The following is a 23,738-nucleotide window of genomic DNA, read 5'->3' as shown; positions in this document are numbered from 1 at the left end:
ATGGTGGCGTTTGCTGCCAACAGCCCGTGCCTGGCTGGCGTGTGCCGCTCTGAGGGGAGGCTGCCTGGGCCTACCTGCTGCACAGCTGTTCCTGAACCGCGGAGGAAGCTCCTTGCTTCACCCGCCGGGCAGCGTGTGCGGGACGTGTCCCTGCCCTGCGTGGTGGGGTGGGAGGCAGTGGCAGCTGAGGAGAGGGCTGCTCTCTTCAGGGGCTGGGGCCGCTGGGGGGTCGTGGCAGAGCTGGGGTGGGCACAGGCCCTCCCGGTGTCTCCCAGAGGAGGTGCTGCAGGCCTGGGGCGCGCTGCTGCCCGGGCCCGAGCTGTGGTGGTGGAGGATGTCCATGAAGTGCCTCTGGGACTGCGGTGTGACTTTTAAAAACAAAATAACACACACCCCCCCACACCCCAGTGTAAACAACTCTTCTCACCCCTGTCTGTGAAACAACAACACACAAAAAAATCGTCTTCCATTCCCGCTCAATTTCTTGTTGGTTGTTTTTTTTCTTTTTTTTCTTTTTTTTTTTTTTTCTGTGCAGTTGGAGGGAATAAGAGCCATGATACAAGACAAGAGGATTAGTTGACTTTTGTAACAATGGCTGTAACTTAAATCCATGTTTTGAAAGGAGGAAAGAAAAACGAATGTCTGGCTGAAAGCTTTCAAGTGCGTGCATGATTTCTTACTTTGCCTTCTCTCTTTCTTGCATGGTGACACTTCAGTAAAATACTCAGCATAATACTTTGGATAAACTATTATTAAATTTATCAGAATGTTTAATTCTTTTCTAGTTACACTGTTACTCATTTTTAAATTGCCTGGTATTTTTCAGGTCCGTAATGTGAATTAATACAGTTTCCTAGCCTGTAATTCACATTTGTCAGGCAAAACCATCTATCCCATTAGATGGCTGTTCAGACTGAGATCAGATTCAAGAGAATGTTTTTCCTAGCTGTCTGTTGAGGAGTATCAAATTTTATTAGACATTTTCTGCCTCTGCTGTTGGACCTGACCAAAATCGGGAACAAAAATAAACGCACTGTTGGCAGTTGCTGTTCTTACATCCTTCCTTCTGTCTCCCCTACAAATGGTGGCTTTTCTTCAGAACTTGGTGGTTCTTTTTCATAATTCACCTTCATAGTTAGTGCTTTCCTCTTCATCCAGGCCCACTTCGGAAGATAAGGTGACCCTGGATGTAATTTAGGCATCTAGATGTTGTCTTGAGAGATGGCAGCTGCTTTGCAGCGGCGTTTCTACTTTGGAAACACCTTTTTGATTTCCTGTTCAAGATCTTGCAAAAACAGGCTCTGTTTGTCTTAATTTAGTTCTTCCCAGGGGAAGTTTTGCTCAATTAGAACTAGGGATTTCAAGCCGCCAGGGCCCTCTGATGTGGCATCAGGGCAATGGGAAGACTGAGGATCTTATCTAATATTTTCTGATGCCTTGTGATTTTGGTGATCTGGTTCTGGTTTTGAAAATCCATGATAAGGGAATTGCTGCCCCATGCTATCAGTCAAACTGTGTTTTGGAGAGTTGAAGTATGCTTTTTCTTTGAACCCAGTAGTGTTCCTTTATTATTTAAAGGTTGAGGTTTTCTGTGGGTTTTTTGGGGTCTGAAATTAGATTCTGTTAACAAGGTATACAAAAGCTGAGAGCAGTTTTGCAGTAACTTATCTAAAATGGTATTTAACCATTACCTTTTGCCATCTTCTTTCCTGCCTACCCACTCCCCGCCATGAACTGATGCATTCAAGAAGTGTCTGTGTTGCTGCTGCATGTTCAGAAAGCTGTAGTAATGTATTCTGGAATACTTCTGTGTATGGGTAATGGATAAAGATACGAAATAAGTATGCAAAGAGAAGGAAGAACAATTCTTAGTCAGAAATAGTTTTATTCAACTGTTCAGTTTTATTTTGTAGTTTGATTTCTGTATTCTGTTTAGCTTGATAATTGATGCAGAGAAAATATTAATAAAACTTGGATTTTCAGAGATGTCTGTTTTACTACATGCAAATACCAGACTCCTATTTCTTCTTAACAAAAACATTTAATTTGGGCAGAGTTGGAGGTGGCAGATCCAAGGTGCATGACAGTACTCAGAGATTTTTCTCTCAGCTTGGTGTGCAGGATTTGGGTTATGGAAGCTTTCTTAGATGTTTCTGTATTTGCTTTTGAAGGGTTTCAGAGTCAGAAAAGATTGGGTGCCTAATGACTGAAGAGCATTGTTACTTTTGGAAAGGATAAAAATTCCAAGATAACGAAGAATCAGCAAATCAGTTAACCTGAAGTTATGATTGGCTCTTTGTATGCAAAATTGGCCCCTGTGGGCAGCTGTCACTTGTACCTGAGCTGTAGATCCAGTGTCCAAAACCAGTTAATGTTGTAAACTGGTCCCAGGGGAATTCTGTCTTCAGGTGGAAGTTCAGAACCTTCTTATTAGTGTCTACCAGTTGTTGTGGGAGGGACAGGAGATGATCACTGGTGATAGATAAAATGCCTTAGTTATTTTTTACTACTGTGAATAGCATAGTTCAGGGCAGCTCTGTTTTTTATTTAATTAAAGATGGCAGCATTTTTATTCTGTCTTTATCTGTCTTCATAATGCTTCAGAAAGATTTTTGTCTTTAATACTTTGAAATGTTTTAACAGATGTACTTTTATCTTGTACAATTCTTTATATAGAAGCAGAAAAGACCTCTCCTATTTTACAGTGCTTAAGATAATTAAAAAAAAAAAAGCCCCAGAGGATAAAGCAGTATTTCCAGAAGATACTTAATTTCAGCAGTCTACTCCTGTAATTTGTGGCTGACCTCCAATATCCATATCTGCACCGGTTTCATTTTGTCTTTGTTATTCTGGAAACCCTGAGTTTCCCTAACTGGAAAAAAATAATCTTGTCCCGAGAGTTGTGCTGGTTAAACCAGAAATGTATTTTTTTCAGTTGACATAGTTAACCCAGTGCAAAACACAGGGAGAAACTTCTAGTTCTTAGTTTATTTAAGCTTTGCATGTTTTGACCTAGATGAACTGACTGAAGAATGTTCAAGCTGCATAGATATACATGTGACTGAATTGAGAATCAATGTGATGTTATGCTTTGTCTGAAGGGAATCCAATTTGGAACAACTTTGAATGTAGTTTAAAATGAGCAACATCAAGTTGTTAGTGGTCTGAATATCTAGAAGACAGCTTTTCATGTGTTCTTTTTCTTACAAGGTTTCCTTCAAAACTATTAGTTAAACTGGTCATGCACGCTTTATAACACTGGAATGAAACCCAGTTAGACCAGATGCATTGGCTTTCTTCAGTCTCCCTTTTCCAGAAAGTGAGTGTTGTCCTTGTCCTGGAAGTCTAAGCCTTGGTGGGATCAGGGAGAGCATTGAATTAAAGTTCTTGTAGTGTGAAAGGTTAGAGTATGATGTGCAGGTTTTATTTATGAATAAAGGGTGAGGGTGTGTTTGTATAACAGGCAAGCATGTCTCATAACTCATTCCAAAGAAAATCTTGTCTATAGTGTGGTAATCTAGGAGCTGATGTCTAGACTAGTTTGAGAAATTGTAAACATGATGTCTTCAGAACAAAAACATGAGAGTTTAAGAAAAAATGCTGCACATTATATTTTTAATATTTGACTGAATTCCAGGGAGATCAGAAGTATTTTGGCAATATTTGGTCTTCCTGACTGCTAGGTGAATTACTGAAAGAATGGATATACCAGTCCATAGTAACATTTTCTTTCTTGAATACAGTGGTTTTGGATTTGCATGATTACACGATACAAACTATGTATTTGTCAGTAATGGAAAATTTTTACTTTGAACAGTGATGCACAAGTTTGTGTACATCTTCATCATATTAAACTGTTTATACATGTTTGAGAATCCATAGCATATGATCAAGCTCTTTATTATTTGACCTAAATAACGTGATCTTTGTACTGTTGTACAGAGCTGTACAAAGGTTACATTTAAGCTAGTAAGGATATATTTATTATTATTATTCTACTGCAGTTAATTTCAAACACTTTAATCTCAGGAATACTAAAATATTATTAGGAGGCAGAGAAATGCCGTTTTTCTGATTGCTGTGTGCGAAGTTACGTGCTTTTTATTAGTGGTTGAATGATGCTCTTACTGAACCATTGAAACAGCTAGAATGTAGCCATAGTGGTATTTCCATCATTTGAAGTCTTTACTATTGGGTTCTTCTGGTTGGTTTTGTTTTGGGGTGAGGAAGGACTTCTAGTTCAAAGACAGGCATGTTTTAGCTCAGACGAAGTTACTGTTTTATACAGGTGTTATCAGATGATGTGCAATTACCAGTCCCAATGATGTGTCTATTCTGCAGTGTATTTGTAAGCATAGTCCAAATCTGGTGTTAGGAAACCTTAATTGGGTATTATTACATACAAACAGAATTTTCATTTTACGCCAAACGGTGTTATGCAGTAGGTTATGCCAAACTTAAGTCAGTCCCTAAATTAAGGCATGTATTTAATCTTTGCAAAGCTGTCATCATTCTGGGTATTAGAAATGCCTCAATGAATAAATGTTGAAGCTGTTGGATCTATACCCCGTGCATAATTGACATGACTATACGAATAGCTTTTCTGTAAAAGAATTTTATGGCAGCTTTTAGAGGAAAACATTATCTTAGGGGTTAAGTAATGATTAAAATGATGATTTGGGAAATAGACGTGATTCAACTGAATGTTAAGGATTTTTTTATTTGAATCATTAGTTTTTCCTAGATTTTTTATATACCTTGATGTTCTAGAACAGTGTTGGTTTAGAATCTTTGTAGAATATGTAAGCCAGTATTTTCAACATTCCTGCCAATACTGAAATGGCTGTTTTGGTTTTCTGTTACCCAGTGGTCTATCAAGAGTTTGCTTAGGAAGGTGTGTGATATTTTAAGCTGCTAGATGGTAATGCTGTTACTTATTAGTTACTGTTTTTGCTCTAATGGCTTCAGAATTCTTTAGAGACATTTGTTTGTCCCTTTTCTTTTTGAGGGAAAGGAAGTAATTTGGATGGGTCTGGACCAACAGAATATCATTAATAGTTGGAAATGTGTAACTGCAAAGAGAAATCAATTATGTAGTGCTTTCTTAAAATTTTATTTCATTTTTTTTTAAGGACAAACAATTATACTGCTTTGACACCTTAAAGAAGTTAAAGCCTATAACGCTTCTAGTAATTTTTAGCAGCAGTGAACTCCAGCTTCATGTTTGTGTTTTTTGCAATATGGGAGAAAAACTGGCGGGACTGCATGCCATTGTAATTAAACTGTTAAACATAGAAACTTGAAGGGAGAAGCTTGTCTTACCTGTTTGGGAAGTATCTGTCAGCATATTTAAATGAAATTTTATTTTGAAACTGTATGTTTGTAATTATTAGCACATTCCTAAGCAGCATAACTAGTTTGTGATCAAATGATGGAGGTGTCTTCAAAACATGTAGTAACCTTCATTGCACTGTAAAGTCTGCACCTTTTGTATTTATTTGTCTTATTTTTATTTTTACAGGATTACAAAGCCATTGACATTTGCTGACTGTGTTGGTGATGAGCTTCCTTTAGGATGGGAAACTGTTTACGATCAACAGATTGGAGTTTATTATATGGACCACATAAATCGTGAGTAGATGTATGATTATTTTGAGGAATTCTAGCTGGCTGGTGCTAACTCATGGCACTAACTTTTGTGCACCTTACACTACAGTGAGAAAATGTATATAGATAATTTCTTGCAGTATGTATTTTCTCGTCTTTCAAGTGGGGGCACAATCCTTCTTCCATTTGTAAAGAATTTTACAACCTATGATTGAGTTATAGTGTATAAAACTATTTTGTTTTGCTTTGTCATACTGTCGAGTATCAGTAATTTTGTTGTTGTTTTTTGTTATATGTCAATTAAGAAGATTTTCATGCTATGCTCTTGTATTTCCTATTTTTCCAGCCATCCATAGTTCACTCTTCTATATTGGAAGACAAAATACATTCTGATAAAAAAAGTGCTGATTTTTAATTAGAAGCACTATGAAATACAATAATCTTATCCTCTCTTAAGCAACGTATGTTTTATGCTTTAATACAGTACAAAGTCCTGTCAAAAAGACAACACAACACACCACTGTCTGGCACATTTACCAGTTCTACTTTTAAAAAAATGTTTTATCTTTAGACCTTTGTACTACTGCTGCTGTTGTGCTGCTGTCATTAATCATCTTACCACCAATGAGTGAATGCTTTCAATATTGTGGGAATTGGCAGTTGGTGGGGAGGGAGGAAAGAATAAAGTAGTTGTATGGGCTATCACGATGGTGTAAATAGTATAATCTGCAAAAACAACCTCAATACTATCTACTTGAAATCTAGTCAATTAAAAAATAAAAGCGTAGAAATAGTTTTTGGCTTCCTTCTGTCATTGGAATTACTTGTATATTGTGGTTTCACAATTACTTATTTAAAAAGTAATAACAGAATAACAAATGTTCCCATGATATTATTTGACCCACACAGGTACTTACTTGTTGTGGAATTAACAAAGATCACAAATTAAATAATAAACTTTAAAGAGCTGTTAATGCACTGATCACAAGGATAGATAGCTGAGACAATTGAAAAGCAATAAATACAGACTGTTAGGTAATTCTTACAATAACTCTGTTTAAAAGAAGCAGTAGCTTAATGATTGCTGTTTAAACTGTCATAGTAACTTTAGTCAATGTTGAAGTTTAATAAAAGGTGAGGCTTACATCGCAGGACAGTAATGGAGTGCACTTATACCAACATAGGTACACGTGCATGAATGCAAGGTTGTTGACAGCTCTTCTTTTTTTACCTGAAATTCGTAAAAGGCTTTAGGAGTCCCTATAGATAATGAGTAGAACATGAACTCCCTTTGCAATGCTGTGACTAAAAAAAGCTACTGAAGCATTTTACTGATCAGCGTCTTTGATAGGACTAACAATCACCATCGCATGCAAAAGAAATCACTCCGTTTTGCTTTTCAGACTTTGTTATTAGCTGCTTTACCACAGACATCAAGTTTGAACTTACAGAAAGGATATTAATCATTATAGGCATGTCAGATCTGGCTTGCATTTTTTTCTGTGCAATTGAGAGCAAAAACTGTAGAAGAGAGTCTTTGCAGAGCACAATTGAATTCCAAGATGCTCAGTGGGAAGGCGCAGAAAGAGAAGATTAATATAAATGGGTCTGGGAAAGTAAAGCTAATCATATTAGGCATTAAATAAAGGCAATATATGAACAGAGGGATAGAAACTTCATAGGGCCAGTGCTGAACTGAGTGAAAGGAATCATTCTGCAATTAACAAGGTTGCAAAATTTGTCTCTTTCATGATAACTAATTACTTGCAGCCCACAGATATTATCCTAAATGGTAATTCAACCGTCATGGCAAAATGGGTTTGTCACCCTTAGGCTAATACAGTGCTTGCATATACAAGCAAGATTTATATTCAGAGGGAAGACAGAGTTGATATTATAGCTGGATAATCGTTATTCAAAAATTGGTAGGATATTCAGTCCAGTTTTTAAACTGCGGACAACAAAGGCACCAATCAAGACTACGTTAACCCCTTTGTAGAAGTGAGAACTAAGGAGTAGACAATCATATGCATCATGAGATGGTGTCAGGCAAGTGGCAGAGATGGTGTAGGAACTGAAGAAATGTTTTTCTGAAATGAGTCCTTTACATTGTATTCTGAACTATGTCTAAAATACTTGGAACTGCAACTTCCACGTGAAAACATTCGGACTGCCTTTTGTGGCTGACCGGGTTAAATGTTTTATACAGCATTGGAGTTCTGTGTTAATTGACAAAACAATTAGAAGTGCTTCAGTTTCAAGAAATACTGTGAGAAAATGCAAGGGATAATTCAAAGAAAGTCTTTCTAAAGTTATGCTTACCAGGGACCTCTCATGCTTTGTGCAGCGTCTCAAGCTTTTTGCCCTTGCACCTTTTAAAAGGAAACAGTAATACATCTGATTTTTTCCAAGCCTCTTGCTGTGTTTGTTTACCCAGAAAGTAATAAAAAGATTTCTAGGCAGTAACTTTACATTTACATTGAAAAATCCCAAGAACAGAGGAATCTTCTGTAAATCTCAATGGTGCTTCCAACCCTGATCTCCATCTTGTTCTGTAAATTCAGTACTTTGTTGACACCCTTACTAAGCTGCTCTTGGCTCTTGTCCAACTGTTGCTTAAAAACCTTGGTGGCTGCCAGCCGCAGAATTCCTTTCCCTCCTCCTCAGAGTCTTGAGAGCCTTTGAAGTCTCCTTTAACCAGCTGGGCATTCCCTAGTGAGGGAATAATATATTCTTTGCATTTGTCTGGGGCTGTTACTGAATTACTGTAGTGTATATATGTATTTTTTAATTGATTATAAGGAAATGAGGGAAGTGGATTTTGTCATACACCGTAGCTTTAGTTTTGTTGTTACATGACAAACTTGTGTAGAAATCCAGGGCAAAGTGAAGCCTCTGTACTTTCTAAAACAGAAAAGGTCACTACTGTACTGAAGAAGTTTTTTGCCTCAGAATAATGCTGCTAGCTTTTGAGAAGGCTTCTGAAATAGTTTGATAAGAGATGCAGCACCCTGTAGTACAGGACCTCAGAAACTTAACATGTGATACAAGATAACATTTTAGCCTTGGCTGTTTAGTGAGATTAGAACTATTAATTTCCTATTCAGAAAGAGACACACACTAGGATCCAGCTTTTCTGTTTTGTAAATATTTATTAATTTCTGCATAGTTTCCATAGGGGATTAGCGGTTTTAAGACTATTAAATTTGCACAGATTTCAGGAATACTTATGGACAGATGAGATAGCATTGCAAATTATCATGCCCTCAGTAAAGGATGGGCTGCGATGTGAACTCTGTTTTCTTCTGCTTGCCCTGCATGTAGAAAAGGATATATGGAGACTGGGACAAGCCACAGCATGTCCTGTCCTGGGCTGCAGAGGTACTTTGGGGGCATTGGAGCCAGAAGGTGGTGCTGAGAATCAGAGGTCTCTGGGATGTGAGGGGAAATTGCAGAACTATGAGCATGATCTTTATACTGTTGCAATGTGAGGAGTTGTGGGGAGAGAAAAGTTACAGCTGTTGAGAGAAAAGATTATTAGGAACCTAATATACAAATCTGTTGGAAGTACTGCTCATGGATGAGCTTTGTGTTTTTTGTTTATGTGCTTTTCAGATGGCTTTCAAATGGTAGAGCTGCTAGCATGGCCTTGACACCATTAGAGGTCTTAATGTGTTGGGCTCAATCTTTTATAATTTCTTATTTAATCACTGACATCAATATACTGAATTATGTACGCAAGATTAATACCAAATGTAACTGTCTTTCATCTCCTGTGAGAAACAAAGCCTGGAAAAAATGACTAGGTGCTTACCTTCTGATTGAACTGCAGGTTCTGCCACTACTTTGAACACTGACATTGCATCTGCAGGAACTTCTTGCCAGTAGAGCCTCAGTCATCAGAAGTTAACATTCATTTAAATGTGAGACTTGACACGCACGTTCTCATGTAAAACATATTTGCTAGCTTGAGCATCGCCACCAAAAGAAAACAAATTAGCCAATAATTTTTTAGGATTTTAGTGTGTCTGTCCTCCTCAAATGTCTTTGCAACTGCAAAGAGATTGCTGTATGGTAATAACCTTGAAAAATCCATTTATACAGGAAAGATTTTGTACTGGAAACCTATTTTTGATTTGTGTTTATTCTTCCTAATTACGCAGGTGTAGTCACTGACGTTCCAGGATGTTATACTTGTGAAGTTGGTTGTAGTATCCTAAGGTTGTTCCAAGTATTTATAGAGTTACGGGTTAAGCAGCGAGATACCATTCACTCTCCTGTGTGGTTCTGGGTTTTTAGGTGGTTCTCAGGATTTTCAGGTTGGCTATGAGGGAAGGTGAGAGCCAAAACACTGTTTTCTTTGGGTTTTTTCTAGTTTGTAAAGAAAAGACTCAAATTTAAATGCCTTTTCTATTTGAAAGGGCTTTTCCTATTCTTCCACTCTGAATCATTCCTTCTTCTCATCCAGATTGGAGTGATTTTGAGCACTGCGGTGCTAGGTGTGCTAGTTGAGAACAGACCTTAACAAAATAATTTGTACTTTGTGGGATAAAGTGTCTTACAAATTTTTTTGGCTTTTTATGCTTTTCTCCTTAGAGCTCACACAAATTGAGGACCCAAGGGAGCAATGGAGAAGGGAGCAGGAACGCATGCTAAAGGAATATTTAATAGTTGCCCAGGAGGCACTCAATGCCAAGAAAGAGATTTACCAAATAAAGCAGCAGCGTTTTGAACTTGCCCAAGAAGAATATCAACAATTGCACAAAATGTGTGAGGATGACAGCCGTTCTTATGCCAGCTGTAAGTTTACTAGTCTTTTCTTGATTTACCCACCTGCCTCTCACAACATGTCGTGTTAAGAAGTAGTGTGAAGTGTTTCCATCACCTGGTTCTCCTCTGAATGAAGATCCTGACTATAGAATGAAGATCCTGACTATAGAAGTGAGGTGCTATCCTTCGACTGTGCTATTCAGGGACTTCCATTTGCTGTTAGGTCTAGTAGAATATTCCTTTTTAACATTAAACAGGGATGTATCCCGGCTAGCATCTCTAGCCATCTCGGAGCCAGCCATAGTGATGCTTCTTGCAAGGCAACAAAGACAAGATTTAATGTTGCTGGTCCAGTGACATATTTGCACTCCTAAATTCATGGTTTATTCCACCCTTGACACGGAGGGGAACTATCAGCTTAGGGGAAGCCTTCTGCAGCTCCATGGTCGGTTTATCAACTTTATAAAAAGTGTGTTGTGGACAAGGTGTTGTGGTCAAGAGTACCTCTGACCATGAAATAGGAAGCAGTGTTTCATTAGTGCACCTCATTCTTGAATGCCAGCCTCTGATCCTAATGCTGGTGCTGTAGGTCGTAGAGCCTTGATTTCCTGCCCTTTTCATTCTTCAGGCGTCTCTGGTAGCTTGGAGTACGTGATACACTTTTTTCTGAAATCTGAAGTTGTTGCACTGCTGTCATGGCTGTTGGCTGGTACAACAGGAAAAGGTGTTTTTGCTGAAGATTCAAAGAAGTGTTTCAAATGGATATACCCACCAGCCATGTGGAAACGTAGTGGAGTTTCACTGCACTGTTGGCTTTTTGGTGGCTGCTGTGTGTACAGCCATTGTTTAACTACAGGATTTGCTGGTAAACACCAAGTACCTGATAGGTACGGGAAGCTCTGCTAAGCCCTTTCTGAAAAAATTCAAGAAACCTGACCATGGAGAGGGGGTTAAAGCAGACATCTGGATAGAAGTGTTTAGCGACTGATTCAGTAGTATTTATTAATCCAAGGTAATTCATATGTATACCAAAATCCTGAATAAAAGATGTTTTCTAGGGCTGAGGTGTCCCAGATGGTCTTGACCAAGTGTTCTTTTACTGTTGAACTGGGTTTATGTCATCTTTTTATTTAGTTTTAAATAGATGTATTCTATGATTTAGTTTGTGACATAACCGAACAGTTGTGACTAGTCTTATTTCTCCCTGTTGAAATTTCTTAAGAGTTATTAAGAAATATTAACTTTTTTTCCTTACTAAGAAAATTTTTTTTAAATCTAAAAAAATTTTTTTAAAAGAAATTATTGTTTAAGGAGTATTTAACTACTATTTAAAGACTTGGAAGAGGGTAAGAGATAATGTCATTGTATTTTTTTAGATTATAAAATCTAAATATACATTTATTACAATACTTTTCTGGGAGCTTGGACTTTTTGTTTTTTGAAGATTTGCAATAGTTCTGTGGGACATTGTGTTGAGTTACTTCAGGTGGATATACAGAAAGAACCTTGTGTTGAAGATGATAATATACTAGAAAAATATAACATGTTTTCCTATTTTAAAGCTCTTGGAAAAACAAGTTGCTTGAAACAGCAACAAAATATGACTGAAAATGATGAAATTGGAGGTTATCTATACATGAATGCAAATGCTATGTCAGTTGACTTTTATGTTTCTCAGTCTTCTGATAGGTTATTTTTTTTTAGGTTTATCTGTGGAATTGATAATGAGATACTGTAAAATCATTTAAATAAAACCTTTCACTTGTTTTGAGATGAAAAAATATTTTAATTTTCTACAGATGTGTTAATATAGTTTATATTGGTTTAAGGTCATATACATCTGTTTTGAGAAAATGGGATGGGCTGATTAGTCAGATGGTGCATTTAAAAAGAAATAAAATCCCTTTGGGGATTAATCATGCTGTCAACTCAAGATTCCCCAAGGCTTCTCCACTTGTTTTTCTTAATTTGACTCCTCTGCTCCGCTCTAGGATGCTTGCTTCTCCATTTATCGTACAGAAATTTTAGACTCCTAATTCAAGTGGAGTTAGATAGTCAAAGTTGGGTGGTTATGTTGCGAATATTCCTGCCTCCGCCACCACTTGTTTCGATCTGTTGCATTATAAGAATTAAAACTTCAGAAACTGTTTTCCTCCTCTTTGCTTGTGGGTGCTGCCATTGACTCAGTGTCGTGTGCTCATGAGTGGGAGGTGGCGTGAGCTCAGTGGTTGTGGGTTGGCAGGGAGGTGCCCATGCAGCAGTTTTGTGACTCAGTTGTGATCAGCACTGTTTTTAAAAAGGGGAGAAAAAAAATTCCATAGAAAATCCTGGATTTAGAGAATTAGTCCAGGCATGACTACTCATTTTGGCAAGTTCCTGCGTGCTCGACATGACCTTGGCGTTACGGTATTCTTTCGAGAGTCAAAAGGCGCAGTGCAACACAGACACGGATATGGGTTTCAAAGCAGCAGCCTTCAGGTCTAGGGCAGGGTGGTGGGTCTAACGGCACAACCCCATCCACTCACATACCAGTCATTTTTCAGTAGGCCAGTGCTGTTGTGGATGGCTCAATAAATCATGGTTCATCTTACCCAGCCTGTCCTCTAGGACCTTTACTTCATCTGTCTAGGCTTTAGCTTGTAATGCCACAGCTTGAAATCATTGCTTGACTCTAGATGCGCTGTGTTAAAGCTCACTTGCCAGAGGCTGATCTATATGTCGGTCCCCTACGCTGTTGCTTTAGGAGGCAACTTCTCTCCATGGCCAATTGAATTTTATTCTGACAATAGTTTCGTTACTTTAATCCCTAACGTACTGTTCATGCAACATACCTAGGAAGCAATTAGCAATTGTTAATATTAGACAGATTCCTTGCATCAGTTAATACCACCATCCTGTCACAGAAGCTAGTTCCTTTTAGGCAATGTGCAGTGCTGCTATATACAATTTTGTTGTTGTTCAGAACCAAAAAAAAAAATATTCAGGCAGGGCAAAGGTAATTCTTCAGTTGTACTTTAGCACGGAGGATTATTTTAAAATCTAGTGACTTGTAACACGAAGAATGAATGCAATGGTCTGTTAGATAGTGCCACATCTTAACAAGTGTATCAAAGAAGAAAAAAAAAAAGTAAAATACTGTTTTCCATCTGTTTAGCATTCTCTGGATTTTCAACTAATACCAAGTATGACCCATATCAGATTAAAGCAGAAATAGCCAGCCGTCGTGACAGAGTGAGTAATCTTTTTTCATTTTGTAAAAATATGAATTAGGCATGGGGAAGGGAGGAGGACTATGCATTTTTTTCTTTACCTTAGCATTTACACTAGATGTTGCATGCATTTTTGGAAATACAATGTTAAAAACTACTTTTCCACTCTGACCTATTGTTCTATTAAAAGGAGTCTATATTTACTGCATTTCAGTCAATTGCAAAGTAATACTTTTTCCATGTTACAAGCGTAAAGATTTTTGTCACAGATGTCAGAGGCAAAGTCAGCCAGGCTTTCAGAAATTGCTTTCTCTGTGCAAACTGCCACAACTAGTAAATACTCTGCAGCCAAATTCTTTCTTGATTAAGAGCAGTTCAAACCCACTGTCTTCATATTTTCCCACTTACCCATTTTCAGTGGGGTTCCATGGATGTCAGTGAACTCTAGATTTAGCCATTTATTTGGAAATCTGTTCACAATTCATAGACATGTTGGCCAAATAGAACTTTGTAGCTCATTTGGCCAGAGCTCCTCTATGAGAGGAGGGGAGTTTAAGCATTCTGACAGTGGTAGGCAGTTCTGTAATAAAAATGTTCCATTTTTCTATATATGTGATGTTTTTTTTTTAAACTAGAATCATGCTTTTGGTACTGTCTTTGCTGAAAGAAGAATAGTTGACTTCTTGAATTTTTCCCACGCTGCTTTAGCAAAGGGTTGAAATCTGCACATTAGTTTCAAGCAAATTGATATAGCAGTCATAAACAATTATAAAAAGTGGTTTATAATATTAAGCTCTAGAACCTGTTTCTAAATTATATGTTTCTTTTTATTAATAGATAAAATGGAATTTAGCATGCCAGGCACTCAGCTCAGAAAATAAATAAAAAATACTTATCTTTGCAGGATAGTGTTCCATTTTTGTTGTAGTGACCACTTTTCACATGAGCGCCTCTGAAAATAAATCTTGTTCACCACCCTTCAAAGGCATTTATTCTATCTGTATATGTTTACTGCGTGCTGACTAGTGTTTGCTTGTTTTACATACTCTAAATGTCAGCATGTTCTAAGCAAGAAAATAAGCCTTATTTATTTAAATAATATTTAAAGATAAACAAGGTCTTCAGTTACATGACTGTTTCTCTCTGTTCCTCTATCTTAAACCAAAACGATTGAAGTGCATAGGATAACCTGTTCAACTGAATGTGTGCATAGGCATTGAGTTGTTTCAGGTGATAGAATAAAACGTTCACTGTAAAGTGGCTGTGTACGTGATACTGGTGATGCATTTTTTCATTTTATTTTTGGTGAGTGTTGAAAGAGTTGGTGAGGGTATAGGAACATTTGGGGGGCTGGTGTGATGAGTTTTGAGGAAAGGGCAAGAGTACGTGGGGAAGGGAGGGCCATACAGGAAGGTGGGACTCTGATGGTACTGGTTTAGCTGCCCAGAACTGCTGTGAAGCCCTCACTCTTGGAGTAGGGCTGACAAAATTAATCTGTGCCTCAATATGTAGGAATTCTTCTTTTTCTTTTTTTTTTTAAATCTTTTTTACTTTTTTAAAACTTTTTTTTTACTAATGGTTTTGTCATTTATTGACATACACATGAAAATCAAGAGCACTCTGGGTGTATTTTAGAAAAGGTACCAAGTTTGATAGCTTCAGAAGAGAGAGCTTTTTTTTCTTCCATCCCTGCTCCTCTTTGGGCTCTTAGTTCAGTCTTAAGTCTCACCACCACACACTGAAACACCTCGGTGTTCCCCCCCCTGCCCCCCCATAGTCCCTTGCATCTTCCTCCTCCTCTCCTCCTTTGCCCTCAGGTATCTTTCAGCTTTGGAGGACAAGAAGCTATTTCTTTGCAGATCATTCTTGGTGCTGATAGTGCTCTTCTGAGGTCTGCACAACCTACTGAGGTTTTCATAAAACAAAATATGTTTTTGGGCCGTCACTGCTTTGTCACTTTTGAGTTATGCTTGCTAGTTGGATCAAGGTAATTTGGGACACACACACACATAAAATTGAAAAATTAACAGCATTGAATGTTCAGTCTTTTTTAAAGTTGGCTAAAGAGTTGAAGAGGGTTGAGAGGTGTCTGTCTGCTACAAGGAGGGGAGAAAAAAAAATGGATTGAAACTTGCTAGCTGTTAGCATAAGCTGTTGGAGATATAAACCGATAGAACAGATGAGGAAATTGGTACTTTGAAAGCTGAATGTTGTGACTTCTGTTTGGTTGGGTCTTATGGTATTTCAGAAAGTCTTCTGTTACTTTAATGCAAATTTTAAAGCAGAAAAAGACAACTTAGATTGTCACTTGCAATTTTTTAATACAACTTAAGATTTTGCATTTGAAAAATAATTATTTTTATTATGAAACTTTCTGTTACATATTACTACTTCTAAATTATTTTGTTATATTCAGCTTTCTAGGCTAAAACGCGAATTGGCACAGATGAAGCAGGAGCTGCAATATAAGGAAAAAGGAGTGGAAACTCTGCAAGAGTAAGTTAAGAGCTTGTGGGAGGATTTTTTTTTTTCTTCTTTCCTTTATTCGCTTTGGAATTAATTTCTTAGAAAAGCATCACTAAAAAAAAAAGTTAAAACCTCTTAATTGCTTTGCTTCAGAGTTTCTCCTATGATAGTGATGCGGGGTGAGAACAGTGTGAAATGACGGAAGAAAGATTGGACAGAATTGGTTGGACTGGTGATTTCATAGACCCACATGTGAAAACAGTTTTATAGGCCCTGTTCTTTAACTATTCCTGAAGATGTTGTTAAGGTGGAGTTAGATTTTTAAAATGTTTTCCAAACATTTTCTGGAGATACCTACTGCCTGGAGCACAATCTGAAGCCCCATGCAGTAGAGTAGTTTTCCTGTGAACAGTACCAAGGCTTTCTGGCTGGGCACAGTACTTCTCCTGGGAGGGGAGGCTGTACACAACACTGCTTCTTCCTTTTACCTGACGGTCAGGCCATCTCATTCTGCACGGTATAGCCGATTTGCGTGTGTACTGTAAAGCTCATGGTCTGTGAGACCTTGGATTTTGTTGCATGTGTGCAGAATGAGTGCATGTAAATGTGACTCCTTGTCTCCTCCCTGTGAGGAAAGGTAGCTCAGGGCAATTTACCACTGCTTGCAGGGCTATTAAGCAGCCTGTGCTCTGTTTCCTTTGTGCTCAGTGGTGGCAAAGATTGTGAACTGTTGTGGTGACCCTCTCCCTGCCACTCTTCCTGCAGGCCATCAGATGGGAACTGAGTGACTTCCATCTGTGTGCTGCTTGGTCATCTATACACATAGCACATATGTGGGGTGCCCAGCGGGACAGGGAGGGAGGTTGCCAGGCCATGGAAAAGATGGCAGGTAAACATAGGTTGTTGTGACTTCCAGATCTGTTCAACAAGGCCAGGGGCTAGACCATATGTGGAACAGCTCTTGGATTTGCCTTGAACATGTGGCAATGCATTTAGAGATCTTGGCCTTTTTTCCAGCATGCATGGGAACGAACTGCCTAATGCAGGCGCTTCCCGAAAACATTGGAACTGTGCATGTCTGATGCGTTTTGCAGCGTAAGTACAGTATCTGTGGAAATATTTTGAAGCTTTGGATTTATTGCATTAGTACTACAAAGCATGGGCGGACACTTTTGCTTCAGGAATTCTGGCAAAGTTCCAGGGATCCTGGAGCAATTAGGTTACTTATTTTCCAGCTTTGATTTTGATTGGTGTTACATTAACAAAACGATATAAAGGGAGATACTGAGATTTTAGTTTTAAAGGAGAGGGAGTAGCCCGTGCGCTTCATATTGTTTGTTTTGGTTTTTTAAAGCGTACAAGTTTCTTTTGTTTTATAATGCATTTTAAAAGCTTCAGAGAAGAAAACTTGTTCAACCAAAATCCTTCATTGGCAGTTACAATGTAATCATTTTCAGGCATAAATGTATTTTTATTGGCTACATGAAGCATTTACAGGTAGTTAGGGGAATTGTTAATGTATGATTTTAACTGAAAATTAGTAAAATGAAGCACTCAGTGTATTGAAAATGCAAATATTTTAAGTATAGTCAAAGTTTTAGGATGGTGGCCTAGATATGTAAGCAGTAACAGAACAAAAGCAATTTTGTCCTAAGATTCTTAATCATATTTTCTTTAAGTGAGTAAGAATTGCCTTGCCTCTTCTAGTCTCTTCATTTGTTTTCCTTCTCCTGGTTATTGGGTTATTTTAAGGGTATAGGTTCAGTCGTTTTGTAAAAGGACTAACCACTTGACTAGGATGATGAAAGTATTTGAAGGCTATTTGAAACTCAAGATTGTTTTAATAAATATAATTCATTTAAGATAGTCCAGCAAAGTAGTGCAACTTTTTGAAAAGTAAAGTCTGCGAATGATTAAGAATACAAATGTTAGTCTTGGATTTTAGCCCAAGTGAAGTTGCCCATACTCCAGGATGGGGGGCGGGGAGGTATAGGGGAGACATTCAAGAGAGGAATTATTTTAAAGCATATCTGATTAGTCAGTGGTCACTCTAATCATCTAGTTTAAAAGTTCAAGCATGACAACTCAGTGCTTTGGTGTTACTCACTGCTGCTGTTGCTACAGTCACTCTCTGTCCCGTTGGTGCGCTGGGTGGCATTTCTTCTTGCTTGCTTGAAGCTGGGGAGAACGTTTTGCCCATGCATTTTCTGGGATCGCAGTGAATTTCTGTCCCTGTTTGTGCCTTGTGAGCTCAGCGCTCTGCAGTGACTTCTTCACTTGTGAACCACAAGCCTGTGAGTTTGTTTTTGTTTTGTGTTTTTAAGTAATTTTTTAAATTGCCTTTCTGATGAGGTACGTGCTTTCTTTTGAAGCATTTTGATTCTAGTAGGAAATGAGCCAATTTGGAGAAGTTTCTCTAGCCTCCTTGTGTAGTCAGCAGACAAACCAGACTAAAAGCCTAAGTGTGCTCTAAGTTGTCCCTGGGGGATCTCTCCCCTACCCCTTGTGTTTGTTGGGAGAGAAGGGTCACTCAAGTCAAGTGCCAAAGCTGAAGTATTTTAGTTTTTGAATATCCACAAATTAAGTGTATTGTTGAAAAAGCAGCTCATTGCTCCTCCTTTAAAACAAAAATGCTGTGGGGTTTGTTTTTTTTTTTTTTTTAAGTTTCTTACATCTCAGACATTTCCCCCTTTTGTTTCCTTTTCTAAATTTTTGGTCTGCATAATTTTTCTTCCTTCTTGTGATAGGTCAAATCTTCAAGTAACTGCCAACGTGAGAATGGCGTGCATCCTGTTCAGCTTTTTTAAAGCCATGTTCTTCGCTTTATTTCAAGTATAAGCCAAGAACAATATTAGGAGCTGTTGCGCTTTGGGCTTTACATCTGGCTGAATGTTTGCTTTGAAAATCTGACCTGGATGGCATTATGAGCAGGTATCAGAACCTGCTGCTGTGCGACCTCCTGTGCAACCTCTGCTGGGTACAGCTCTCAGAGAAGAGACAAATTTTGTGGTGAGGGTCGTCAGGTTGCTCAGTATTTCCATCGTTTTATGTTGCTGCCTGATTCAGATGCCTTTGTTAAATGCAAATCTCTTGCATTGACATTTTCCACGTACAGTGTCTGCCTTGGACTGTGTTTTGTTTTCTGTTCTTTTTAATTTTAGTAAAATGGCTCGGCCATCTTTGAGGAGAATAAAAAAAAAAAACCAACACCCAAACCACAAACAACTAGAGAAAAGTGGGGGTTTGTGGGGGGAGAGAGGATTGAGGTTTTTTTAATACCTCTGCAACTCCAATACAGTCAGAATTTCAAACTTTGTATTGCTGCAGCTTTTTATTAGGGCTGTATTTTCTACAATTTCATCCAAATTTGGCAATGTTGCAGTAAGCCTTTGGACATCACAGTCTGTCTTTGCCCACTGGCGACTTTCTAGAGCTCACCGTTTAAAGCCTGCAGAGAACCCACCCTGCACGACCATGTTCCTCGGCCTCTGTGGGCATCTTTGCCCTGAGGTGCAGCTGATGCTGTCACAGTCCAGAGTTACAGGGTTAAAGATGAGCCTTTCCTGGAACAAACTCCTTCCTCTGACCCGATGGCAGGGACTGAGAACAAGGAGCAGTTCCTCCTCTCCTGTGTTTTCAGTGACCCTTCTGCTCGCCGGCAGGAATTCTGGAGGAAGAAGGCGTTTAGCAACAAAGGAAATGAAAACTCGGCCAGTTGGCCATGAGAGCGGAGTGAACACTGAAAGAAGTTGGGAGAGACAGGGAGTCAGGACTGACTCAACAATTTGTAGCTACAGGCTCATTTAGAGGATATGAGACCTGACAGAAGCTTTAAAATTAGGTTTTAACTCAACTACAGACCTGTGCTTTGGTGAGGCTGCCGGGAGTCTTGCGTATTTGAAACCATGTGGAGGACAATAGAGGAATGTGGAAACTACCCTGTAGGACTGAAACTATTGCAAGTGTATTAATAGTCTGTGTATCCTAGAAACATCTTCCTCAGAAAATGTACACTTCATTCATAGTTTTGTGTATTAGTTGAATGTTCTTTCTGTTCATACAAAGGTCTGATCTGTCTTTGTATTTTGCTATTTTCCATTAATAAAATGGAAGATTCCTATTAATTTTGTGGCTTTCAGAACTAGAAGTCTGTGAAAGGAGGGAAAAAGAAGATTAACAGACAATAAATAACAAGTAATTTTGTAAGATACTTAAGCCGATTTGGGTTGACAGCAATACTGATTTAAGCACATATTTCTGGCAGTAGAAACTTTTCTGATTCTTTCCTTAAACAAATATCAATTCATAAGTGGGGCTCCAAAGTGAGGTCCAGGAGCCTGAATGTGTGGGTAACCGGACAAAAATCTGGTTGAAATTAAATTATTTCCTTTTCCTGAAATGCCACCTTGGACCTGGCAAACAGTATAATGAGCAGTTGTGTAGGAGGCATTTTTGGGTCTGTGTGGAACCTATGTTCTTAAACATTAAGGTAACCTTCAGATAAAACCACATTATCTTTTTCATGTAACTTTTAGAGAATTGAATTAGTTGTTTTACTATGGTTTTATCTAATCTTTTCAGGATTTTAACTAAAAATTAGTAAAGACTCAAGTAAACATCTTAAAAGGAAAACAAAACCAACCAAACAAAAACCCCACCTTTAATCCACATGACATTTAAGTCCTTTCTTGTTCTTGAACCAAAAATCATAAAAGCTTATGTATTTTCTTACGCAACATGGGGAAAATTGTGTTTAAGTAGAAAGCTTGAGGTTCAGACTTACTTTGTGTTGTCTCCAAAAGCAGGAACTGTCAGTAAAAAAACAAACCAACCAAAACCGTAGAAACCCAACCTGCGTTTTTTTTTCCTAAATATTGTGAGCTGCACAATAAACCCACAGGATTTTCATTCAAGCCTTTTGGTTTTTTCATTTAATATTTTAGTTTTAAAGCAAGTAATATGCTGCAAGTGGAATTTTGCTGATTTTGTTTAGCTGACAGAACATGCTGAGCGAGTGTTGTTGATGCTCTTAGCTTAACATAATACCTACCTTGAAACTTTTAGTTATTTTCAATATCTTAAATGGAGTTTGAATATTCTTGTTATCTTTTTATAAACTGATGTCCTGTGTAATAACTGATGTATGTTTTATCTTTAATTCTGTTAACCAGAGACACCTTTTCCTGGAGGTGTTCATTCTTAGCATTGGTTTAGGGACCATTACACATAGCACCTTTTTTCTATATACACACCTTCTGTGATAGATTAACAGGAAAATTGAGGTTTTCATATCTTAACAGGGATTTAACACAAATTTCACTAATTGCTGTGGATAGCCTGTTAAGGTCCCATAGCCATTTGTTACAAATCCAAGACCAAATGGTTCTTCTAGTAAGTTCTGTAGAGTCTCTGGTCTTGTTCTTTATCTGTAAATCAAAGCCAGTTATCAAGATGATACACTGGACTAGGCTTCTGATCCTGATTTGTTGTCCTTCACTACTGCGAACTGTTGGAAAAAAAGTTGAAAACTCAGGCAGTGGATGTCCTACTTAAGAGATTTTTATGTCAAGATGGAAATATTAGTAGTGCTTCAGCCTGATGTAGTGAGTAGACCTCTTGCTCCTTGCTCAGTTTGCATTTAGAATCTTCTGAGATGGTCACATGTGATGTTCCTTAGTGCGGGACGATGATATCTTCTAGAAAAGATACTCAAAGATGGCCATAATGGCAGGAAAGCATTTGCAATAAAATTTTAGGAATTAAAAATTTCTTCCCAAGAAAATGAAATGCCTCTGTTAGACACTTCTAAAGCAAGATCGGGTAAAAGTCCTGGAAGAGATGTTGCAATGTGTAGTGCTGCATGGAAAATGCAACAGCTAGACTGCTAACATCTCTATCTTTTGAGTTATTACGATGTAGGTTAGTTTTAGGTTGATTTTACTTTTGTTGTGTGAAATAGCCCACGGACTTTGCCTGTAAGCAAGCTCTGTATTAGGACATTAAAACGAAGAAATTTGTTGGTTCTGCAGAACCTGGGTAGATAATTGCATTACTTTGTCTTTAGAGTGTACTTGGCACTGAGTGCTCTGTTAATTCCAAGTAGAATATCATTTCATTCCTGGAAATAAAGTGGTACGTGAATAAACAAGAGATCTTAAAATGTGTATGTGCTTTCTAATTATGTGAAAATTCCTGAATTTGTCTTAATCTTTTCAACAGGATTGACCGTAAGATGTCAAGTGCTCATACAAATTATAGACTGGATGAGGCACAAGCTATAATGAGTGAGCTTCGAACCATAAAGAAAGCTATATGCACAGGTGAAAAAGAAAGGCAGGACCTTATGCAGGTAAAAAATATGTTACTGAACAAATAGCTGCTAAAAATTAATAACCTACCTTTATTTTCTTGTTTGTGATTGCATTGGGGTTACCAAGTTTAAATAAGGAAGTGGGGTGGCCTAAACTGATTTTTCTGTTTGATAATTGCCTATAGCAGGCAACTCGAAAGAGGTTAGTAGTCATTGTCTATACTGTGAACACAAGACTTCATATGCGTTTCATATTTTTGTCTTAGATAATGTACTATCCTTACATTTAGATCAGTATCTTTATTGAATATAGCTTTCCATTGCTGCTGACTGTATCAAAACCTGCTATGGAGTACGTAGGCTGCATTAAAAAAAAAGCCAAAACCAACCAACCAACCAAAACCCAAAACCTTCAAGTTCTATGGTATTTTTTTCATTTTATTTCATGTTTCTTTGTATTATCTATACTGAAGTAGGACCAACAGTTCACTTGCTAAAATGTTTACCAGTTTGTCTATCATGTTTTTGCTTTTATAAGTATTTTCTTAAGTATCCATATCAAGACACATACTAATTTCAGATGTTCTCACAAAACCCTCAAAGAGTATGATTAAATACAATGCCTACAGAAACCATCATGCAAACTTTATTTTATGAATGAGAGCCTGAGGACTGAGGGGACATACATGCCTTGAGCAGTGATATAACTTTTGAATAGATTCTGCATCCTGCTCTGAGCTCTCAGTTGCTGTGTCTGCGTCATTAATGTGATAGGAGCTTGATCAAAGAGCCACAAGCCTCTGCCACCACAGGGACTTCAGCGTAGACTTATCCAAATATGCTGCAGATACAGAGGGGTGACAAAGACAATTATCTTCACGCGGTCTTCAAACTTCTTTATGGAAAAAGGCATCTTTGTTACCTAAATTTTTGGGACCATACTAAGTTAATATTGCCATTTGAACATTTTCTTTCTGTTTTCTCTGCAGTACTGTTTCGCTGGTATTTTATTATTATTATTATTGTTAAATGATATGGGTAGCTTGTAATCTACATATAATGGATTTCCATAGTTATACAGTTATTCAGTCTCCAAAGCATTACCCAAAGGTCAGCTGATGGACCACAAATCCTTGTTCAAGTAGACAGAACACTTAAGTCACTATGAAAAGTTTCTGCCTTGGCAACTTTTAACATATTTGATATTTTGTGTTGGCCAAGTTTTAAAGTGATTCTCAGTCTTCCACATGCCTGGCTAGCAAGAAATGATTAGGAAGGCAGTTCTTCATGGGTGCAGTGACGCACATTTTAGGAAACTAAGTGGTAATTTAAAGACTTGTGTGTGAGATCTTGGAGCAGCTTAACTACTGGCCTTG

General features: G+C 37.9%; 1 protein-coding gene across 1 annotated transcript; it reads left to right on the top strand.

Annotated features, from left to right (window-relative positions):
* On the top strand, nucleotides 1–22,401 carry LOC104168718 (protein WWC3-like; the record flags this gene model as incomplete). The annotated part of the gene is made up of 6 exons (XM_009709401.1): nucleotides 1–362; nucleotides 5,522–5,631; nucleotides 10,204–10,407; nucleotides 13,532–13,608; nucleotides 16,003–16,082; nucleotides 22,272–22,401. Coding segments are annotated over exons 1-6 (963 nt in total), but the record flags the coding sequence as incomplete, so codon positions are not given.
* Nucleotides 22,402–23,738: the final 1,337 nt, after the last annotated feature.

Source organism: Cariama cristata, unplaced genomic scaffold, assembly GCF_000690535.1.
Source record: "Cariama cristata isolate BGI_N322 unplaced genomic scaffold, ASM69053v1 scaffold11101, whole genome shotgun sequence".
NCBI classification, from domain to species: Eukaryota; Metazoa; Chordata; class Aves; order Cariamiformes; family Cariamidae; genus Cariama; species Cariama cristata.
The sequence above is the reverse complement of the archived record's forward strand: the minus strand, read 5'-3'. Positions and strand labels throughout refer to the sequence as shown.